The sequence below is a fragment of the Poecilia reticulata genome, unplaced genomic scaffold (genome assembly GCF_000633615.1).
Source record: "Poecilia reticulata strain Guanapo unplaced genomic scaffold, Guppy_female_1.0+MT scaffold_351, whole genome shotgun sequence".
NCBI classification, from domain to species: Eukaryota; Metazoa; Chordata; class Actinopteri; order Cyprinodontiformes; family Poeciliidae; genus Poecilia; species Poecilia reticulata.
The window spans coordinates 13037-22447 of NW_007615122.1; the positions used below are offsets into that span (position 1 = coordinate 13037).

General features: G+C 41.0%; 1 protein-coding gene across 1 annotated transcript in view; it reads left to right on the top strand.

Annotated features, from left to right (window-relative positions):
* The window catches only part of LOC103460938 (protein NLRC3-like), a gene marked incomplete at its 3' end in the record, with an annotated part of 19506 nt that overhangs the window by 7997 nt on the left and 2098 nt on the right, over positions 1 to 9411 (top strand). Inside the window, exons 5-6 of the mRNA XM_017303538.1 lie at positions 3119 to 4892; positions 7605 to 7790. Coding sequence (XP_017159027.1) covers positions 3119 to 4892; positions 7605 to 7790 — 1960 coding nt within the window. The remainder of the gene's footprint in view (positions 1 to 3118; positions 4893 to 7604; positions 7791 to 9411) is intronic.

Genomic DNA, 9411 nt, shown 5'->3' on the forward strand with positions numbered 1-9411 from the left:
AAATTGAATAATTTCCACGGCACACCTGACGATCACTCACGGCACACTAGTGTGCCGCGGAACAGTGGTTGAAAAACACTGATCTAGACCACATTTTAAGAGTTTAAGTATTTTAGCTTTTAAACTCAAGCAGATTAACGATGCTCAAAGTGGAAACAATAGGTGGCACCTTTTGCTATTTCCTGAATTGAAAGTTCAATCAAACTCTGTAAATTTTTGCTGAGTTGCATTCCATCAATGAAAAGCAAGAGGCGAACCAAAACCCAGACAGCCCTAAAACCTAAACTAACAGGAGCTGCTTCCTCTGATGGATGTTGTTTCCATCAGAACTGGTATGATTTAGCCATAATTTGGTGCGAAAGTAGCAGTGGCCTCTAACCCTTCAGGATCATTAAAGGAACAATTTGACACAAAGGTTTATTCAGTCGCTTGTTAAATTATTGTCTATTTTTGCAACTGTTATGCTGGTAATTGCCAAATACCGTATTTTTCGGACTATAAGTCGCTACTTTTTTCCCACGTTTTGAGCCATGCGGCTTACAGCCCGGTGCAGCTTTTCTGTGGATTTTTCTTTAACCACCAGGGGGCTCTTTAGCAGGAAGTGAATCATTGGAAGTCAAAATTGGAAATCAAAGAAGAAAACGCTAATTTTCATTTGGAACAAGCACATGCTAGCAACAAGCACGACTCAGAAATGTTTTTAAACTCATACCCCCTCATCATAGAAACCACACACAGAATATGATCATATGATGCAGCTCTTAAGTTGAGCGCTTTCGATCTGGCAGTGCAGGAGGGAAATAGAACCGCTGCACGTAAACTCGGCGTGAACGAATCCGTGGTTCAGCGTTGGAGACGGAGGGCTGCGTCCATAATAGCAGACTTATTAAGGATACAGCCCTGCTGCGTCCTTGTGAAAAACCGAGAGCGGTGGAAATATCAGCGGCTTATATCACGGTGCAGCTTATATATGTATGTTACCGATTTTGTTTTTTTTTTAAAGATTTTTTTGGCTCTAGTGGCCTTTATTTGATAGTTAATTGACTGAAAAGTGGGTAATGAGAGAAGGGGGAAGACATGCAGAAAAGGTCGCCAAGGCCAGGAATCGAACCTGCGACAGCTGCATCGAGGACTAAGACAGCCATTTATGGGTTGTGCTTAACCCCTGCGCCACCACATCACATGCACGTTTCCGGTTTTTGAAAAAAACTTTGTAGGTGTACAGTCCAGAAAATGCCATATTTTGTTTAGTTTCAACTGTAAATATCCCAGTAAACTTGAAATAAGACAAAAACATGCAGGTAACTTTTCAGCAACATATAGAAACTTGCTTTAAGTCCATATTTCTTGAATATTGATAAATCTCCATAGAGATTGTTTTTCATATTTTTAAACTTATTTTGAGAAAGACGTTTTTGCAGTTTCTTGCTTTTTTTATGGTGTTAAAGCTACACTGAGATAGTTCAAGCAGATTTGAAATATAAAACTGTAAATCAAAAGCAGCAACTTGAACTTAAATAGAAAAGATTACTTAGGTTGTGATAATAGTTTACTTTTAATAAACAACTGTAAGTTTAACAAATAAGAAGGATTTATAACTGAAAAACCTAAAATAAAACAAGGAAATAGTTGTATGCTTTTTAAGTTGTTGAACTTTATGCCAAATGTTTGTTTTGCTAACAAATGGTAAACCAGCAGTTTAAATGTTTTCTCTGGTCAGTGGTCATTAATACACCCCCACCCATCACTGCTCCTGTAGCTGAACATGGTTCTGGTCCAACTGTGTTCTCCAATGTATTCTAGTTTCTCTAATCACATCATCAGTGTTACATGATCAACCCAACAACCTACAGGATTTGCTTTGGAGTGGCTCTGTTTTCAGCCCTTTCTGATAAATGCATTAAAACTGAACATCTTAAAGCTGGATGTAATTTTGATGCATGAAGTCACAAAGTGAATAAAAACAGCCTGCTGTAAAACTACTTTAACAAAAAGAGCGAAGGGATGTCTGAGAGACAGAAATCTTTATTTACTCAGACAATATATCACAGATTACGGTATATATTTACAGTATGAATGCAACATGTAATAATTCAGCCAACTATCTCCCCTGTTGTGGCCATTTATGTAAAGTTTGCAAATTGTAATTTCTACTAATTTATTTTTTATTTTGGGAAGTTAGAATTTATTTAAGTTAGTTTAGATCCATAATCTGTAGTGAATTTGTATATTTGAATTGATTAGACTATGTTGGTAATTTGTTAAATCCCCCCATTAATTTGAGTAATTAAAAACACACCGGGTGCTTGGTTGAAGCATTGTTTGGTGTGTGGACGGGAGGTTTATTGTAAATGATTTTTTGACCTCTTTCCATTTTTCACGTTCCACTTTTTCGTACTTGAATCGTCACATTAAGTTTATTTTCATTTTTGGCTAAGTTGTAGGACATTTTTGGTAATTATTTTGTTGCTAATTTTTTACAAGAAATAAAGAATATATTTTTTCAAACAAATTAAGTCGAAAGTGCTTTCAAATCAAAAACCACCTGTTAACACCCACGGCCTTTTGTTGGAATATTGTTTTTTGGAAACTAGAAGGCCGCGACACCCCCTCTCCCACTTCCGACCATAAACGCCCCACCCACCCCTCGTGTTGTTGTGTAATGGATGGTTGTACTGGAACTGCAATTTTGTTGTCTTTCTGACAATGACAATAACATTATGATTCTGAATCTGTTGGGCCAAATCAGTCCAATGTCGTTTCCAGTCTGTAATTGTTCTTTAAAAAAAAATCCAATCTAGACTCTGAAAGAGAAAAGCTGTTTAAACTAGCGATGCAATCCGCTATTTCTCCGGCAGATTAGAGCTTTTTCTTCATTAATGCTGGAAAAGGCTGTAAAATGTTGGGAAGAAACATTTTTTTGTCTCCCTTCCTCTTTGGAAGCTGTTATTTGTTGGAAAAAGTCAGATGGAAACAGTAAAAACAGAACAATGGACACATTCTGAAGAGCTGATATTGTATAAAACTGCTGCATTCAATGTTCCAGATGGTTTAGTTCCAACTTTATCAATAAATCATGTTTTTTACTTCAGCTTTCTTTTCTTCTGTGTTTCAGCAGATGTTGGTCTGCAGGAGGTTGTAGAGGAACATAAGATCAGTCTGAGGACAAGATGTGAAAATGTCACTGAAGGAAGTGATGAAATAGGAAATAGAACCCTCCTCAAGAGGATCTACACTGATCTCTTCATCACAGAGGCATTGAGTGAAGAGGTGGACACAGAGCATGAGGTGAAGCATCTGGAGAGAGCTTCCAAGATCCAGAAGCTCCATGGCTCTCCAATCAGGTGCCATGACATCTTTAAAACCTTCCCTGACCAACCTGGAGCCATCAGAGTGGTTCTGACGGTCGGCGTTGCTGGTGTTGGAAAAACCTTCTCAGTGCAGAAGTTCACTCTGGACTGGGCAGAGGGCTTGGAGAACCAAGATGTCAGTGTGGTGGTTCTGCTTTCATTCAGGGAGCTGAACTTGATCAGAGCTGAGCAGCACAGTCTTCTCTCACTGCTCCATGTTTTCCATCCAACACTCCAGAAGCTCCCAGCAAAGCAGCTGGCTAAATGCAAACTTCTCTTCATCTTTGATGGCCTGGATGAAAACAGACTTTCACTGGACTTCAACAACAGTCAGCTGGTTTCTGATGTCACACAGAAGTCATCAGTCAATGTTCTGCTGACAAACCTCATCAAGGGGAACCTGCTTCCCTCGGCTCTCGTCTGGATAACTTCCAGACCTACAGCGGCCAATCAGATCCCTCCTTCATGTATTTCCAGGATAACAGAAGTACGAGGGTTCACCGATGCCCAGAAGGAGGAGTACTTCCGGAAAAGGTTCAGTGATGAAGAGCTGTGCAGCAGAACCATCTCCCACATCAAGACCTGCAGGAGCCTCCACATCATGTGTGTAATCCCAGTCTTCTGCTGGATCACTGCTACAGTTCTGGAGAACATGTTGACCTCAGAGCAGAGAGGAGAGCTGCCCAAGACCATGACTGACATGTACTCTCACTTCCTGCTGGTCCAGACAAAGAAGAAGAAGAACAAGTACCATGGAGGACATGAGACAAGTCCACAGGAGCTGATGGAGGCTGACAGGGAAGTTCTTCTGAAGCTGGGGAGGCTGGCGTTTGAACATCTGGAGAAAGGAAACATCATGTTCTACCAAGAAGACCTGGAGCAGTGTGGTCTGGATGTCACAGAGGCCTCGGTGTACTCAGGACTTTGTACAGAGATCTTCAAAAGAGAGAGTGTGATCTTTCAGAAATCAGTCTACTGCTTTGTTCATCTGAGCATCCAGGAGTTTCTGGCTGCAGTCTACATGCTCCGCTGTTTCACCACTAGGAACTCAGAGGTGATCAAGACGTTCCTGGGAGAAGAATACAATGAAACATCTCTGGAGAACTTCATGGAGAAAGTCATGAAGAAATCCCTCTGGAGTAAAAATGGCCACCTGGACCTGTTTGTCCGCTTCCTTCATGGTCTCACTGTGGAGTCCAACCAGAGACTCTTAGAGGATCTGTTGGGTCAGACAGAAAACAGTCCAGAAATCATCCAGAGAATCATCACCAACCTGAAGGAGATGAACACTGGTAGAATCTCTCCTGACCGAAGCATCAACATCTTATACTGTCTGGTAGAGATGAATGACGTCTCATTTACTCAGGAGATCCAAAAGCTGCTGGATTCGGGGAAGCATCTCTCAGTGACTAACTGTTCAGCTCTGGCCTTCATGCTGCAGATGTCAGAGGTTCTGGATGAGTTGGACCTGGAGAAGTACAACACATCATGGGATGGACGACGGAGACTGGTTCCAGCTGTGAGGAACTGCAGAAAGGCACGGTGAGTCCAGATGTTTTCATTGTGTAAATGCTGATTCAGCACTATTGTCCTCATGTTTCTTCTTTTTTCTTCAAGTTGCTACTGAAGGATTTTTGGCCTTTAACTACTTCCTTTGTCCTTTGGAATATTTTATCCATTCAAACAACTAAACATTCAGTTCATTTATGACAGCGGCAGCTTTCGATTTTTAGACATTTCTAGCATGGAAAGTTGTTTTATTCAGTTTTTATTTTAACATGAATAGGAAGTATTGAGAACATCTCAGGTTTCTCTGAAAAATCCAATCAGCCAAAGACACATTTTAACTTTAAACTCCTCTCATTGGGCCACTGCTCCAATGAAAGATCACATTTTATGATCTTTTTTTTAATGTAAAATTTTTAATAAACCCTATTACTGCTGTTGTTTGCCATGGAAATGAAAGTTACTACTGTAACTACGGTTCAATAAATCCTGGATGACCACCAGAGGCAGTGCTTCAAGCACTGAAGCACATGCGCAGTTCGTGTGTTAACGACAACAAGGTTTCCTGTGACCTGCCAGGAACCCACATGATTTCATAGTCACATGACACCTGGCACTCAATCCCTCAACCTTCTCTCGAGGATTCCAAGGGACCAAGCACTCTGGCGATCATCCAGGATTCAAAGAACCGTAGCTACTGTAGTAACTTTCATTCTATTCCGTCCCTACTGACTGCCAGAGGCGGTGCTTCAGCACTGGATGACTTATGTCAACAAGGTCACAGGGAATCTGCAACTTTCAAGGAACAACCACTATACCACTCACCCTAATGTGATGTAGAGGTATGCTGCTCCAGAATTCCTTGAAAGGGATGGGGCGCAGTCACATTCACCCTGTAAAACTGAACAAAGGTACTAGGTGATTTCCAGGAAGCCGCACGGCATAAAATGTACAATCCCAGTCATGGCAGCAAACAAGGTCGACATGCCCCTCGTAGAGTGGTACTTCTCTCCTGTTGGCAGTGGGCAGTCCTGCAAGGCACAGCCCTTAACAATCAAATCCACAACCCAGTGTGCAAGTCACTGCTTAGAAAGAGCCTGACCTTTCTGTGAGCCCACATAGCAAACAAAAAGGCCATCTGTCTTTCAGAAAGATGCAGTGGCATTGATATATGCCTCAAGAATAAAATAAGCGCACAGTGGTTGAGAGGAGCCTCTGGTGTAAAACCGGGCAAGATGGAGCGAAGTGGGTACTGCCTGCTGCCAGTGACACCTTGGGAATAAATGCCACATCAGGCCACAGTGTAACACCTGAGTTATCAGGATTCTACCAGCAGCAGGGCTCAGCTATTGAGAGAGCCTGCATTTCCCCCGAACGCTTTGCAGAAACCCTTCTTGCACATGTGCAGTTCGGGTGCTAATGACATTTGATGCCATTTGACGTCTGCAAATGCCAAGGTCTCAAATGGGTAGGATTGAAGAGCCTCAAGGACCCGAGAAAGGTCCCACGCCGGTGCCACAGGAGGGTTGGGTGGGTCCAAATGCCGAGCACCTTTTAAAAAGGGTACAACACTCTTGTCTCAGCCCACCGAACAACCATTCAGCCCAATGTGCCAACAAGAAATAGCAGCAACATACACTTTCAAAGTAGACGAAGATCATCCCCGATCCAGTAATGCCTGAGCCTGGATTCTCAATGGAAGAATAGTGTGTATAAGTTGCACATTTACAGAATGGAGATGCTTTCTATTCATAAAAGCACATTCACAAAGCTGATTGGCTTGATTGAAGGATGACTGCCTCGACTTGTCAATAGCTTCAGTTTTACCGCCATGTTACATGGCTCCTTCTTCTGCCCAGAGCTAAGTGCTGATAAACTTTATCAACATTTCCCAGTAGATCAACATGGTCTCTAAACAAATTCTGCATCCAAATCCTTCTACTAGCAATGTTCTCCATCAGAACCAAAACATTCCACAATTATATGGCACTCCATTGTGCAGCTACTCATGATAGTTGTGTGTGTACTTATGTGTAATTGTCTACACACCCTGATCACCTTAAGAATAACCAAACCTGACCTGATTGGAGGTAACCTGCTGATCCGACTCTGTTTTCTTTTTCAGTGTAATTTATTAATTTCAGAGAATGAAATTACCCCACAGATAACATGCATTTCATGCGTTTCGGCGCACAGACCATTTCATCTTTACGTTACAAAAACTGAGAAAATTTGCTATTTACATTTGAGTGAGGTTTTCTCATCCTTTTATCTTAATTTTATTTAATTTGTGTGTGTGTGTTTGTGTGTGTGTTACGTTATTGTCTGAGGACAAATGTGGTTCATTTTCTTAGTTTATGTTTAAACAATAAACTATTGTTTACTCGCATAAATCATCAGTTCAATGCTTCTTGGTCTAAATAACACTGGATGGAGTCAGCTTTCAATGTATTCAGGTGAGTTTTGGCACTTTGTAGTTTATTGTGCACAAAAAAATGTTTGAGTGGCTGCCTCACATTTTTACTGTAGGTAAAGAGTTTGCGTATATTTACACAAACCGCATTAATTTTTATACATGCCGACTTGTTTTTAAATGTACCCCGCCGCACATTTTTTGTGGGTACGCAATCTTTATACATGAGGCCCCAGATGTTGATCAGATGGTGACATAACTGTTATCATATTTTAGACTGTTTATGATCCTGATTGAATTTATTAGAACTGACTTTATTTCTCCTCTAATCTCAGATTTGGTGGCTGTAGGCTCCGTCAGGCTGAATGTGAAGTTGTGGCCTCAGCTCTGAAGTCCAACCCAGATCTGACTGAACTGGAAATAAATGAGATCATACTGAGAGCTGGAACCATTGGAGACTCTGATATGAAGCCTCTGCTGGAGATTCTGGAGAGTTCAGTCAGTAAAGTGAAGAGTCTGAGGTTTGTTTTCTCTATCTAATAAAATCATTAAAGTATAATCTTTAATTATTAGAGGTGTGCCGATCAATCAGCCACCGATCATAATCGGCTGATTTTCGTGAAAAAGTGTATGATTGGTGATCGCCGATCACGGTCTCTTGTTGCCGATCACACAAACTGATCACCTGCTTCACATTTCGCAGCCTGCCTGTGCAGCTGGTCTCCTCTTTCCTTCACACAAACAAGTAATAAGAAGAAAACGGAATAAATCTCAATCAGGCTGCTGTGTGTAAGAGAAAGAGAGACCAAGGCTATGCTAGCTCAAGACCAGCTGGTGGTCATGGTGTGTGTTTGCTGTAACAAAGTGGAGGTTCTCCTCGGCCCATGTAGGATGCCTGTAGCTCGTGTAGGGGCCGTCTGAGTGTAGAGGATCCAGATGTTCTGACTCCAGCCTCAGTCCACTCCTGGCCAAACCATCCCTGACAATTCTGTCAAGGCTGCAGTTATCCCTGGTGAATTTTCACCACCACAGTTCAACTAATATGGAAAAAAATAAAAAATTATAAAAGTTGCATATTGCAGCTATAAGCAGTTGATTCTTTCTTATTCTGTTATTTTATTGGATGGACCATGTTGTTTTGACCAATCAGGAGCGAGTTGGTTTGACCAACAGCGCTAGTAGAAAAGCAGGTCAGTGTGGATCTAGCCAGTGTGGAGCAGAAGAGGGATGATGAGACATTAATGCTGGCTGAGTTTAATTCTCAGTCAGTCTTTTTTGTTTTGTTTTTACAAAATATTAAATGAAAGCCATTGGCATGAAAAATAGGAGAGGTATTAGATTGAGCAAACATTCATAAAAAAAAAATCAAAACTGAATTTGTTTTTTGATCACAATTTCCAATTTGGGAAATGGTGAACGGGCAATCCCACTTAAGTCCTCACTAACTTCAGTAACTTTTATCTGTTAAAACATTTCACACTTGGACTCCTCAAAGCTGGACTAGATTATTCTGCTTTAATATCAGATTACTTAAAACCAAGTGTGTGATTTTTGAAACATTCATCGGATTTGTGAAACTTAACTAAATGTTGATTTCACCACTTTTTACGCATCTGGGCAACACATAGACTTTACAAATCTGGACTAGATTATTTTCCAGTAATCGTAGAATATTTAAAACCAAGTTTGTGGGTTGTAAAACATTCATCTGATTTGTGGAGCTTCAATAAAGGGTGATTTCACCTAATTTTTTACTACCTTCAGTATCTTTTATGAGAGGAAACAAAAACTAAAACTGGAAATAACAACAAAATAATAGAAACTTCAGTGAAGGAGGAGTTCATTCCTCATGTGGTCCAGACTGGGGGGGTAATAAGAAGGGTTCGGTGAATGCGCGTATGCAACTGGGGGGTTCGGTACCTCAAAAAAGGTTAAGAACCACTGCTCTAGGTGTTATAGTTTTATAACTAAAGTCGATTTAAGATGCTGAAGGTAGTGGAAAAAATTAGGCGGAATCGCCCTTTAGACATTTCTTTAATGAGAAGATTCAATCAGAAACCAACTTCAGCTTCDTCTGAAAAAATCCAGACCACTGAGTTTTTCTCTGAGCTCAACAGGCTGCAGGTTCTTCAGGACATGAGT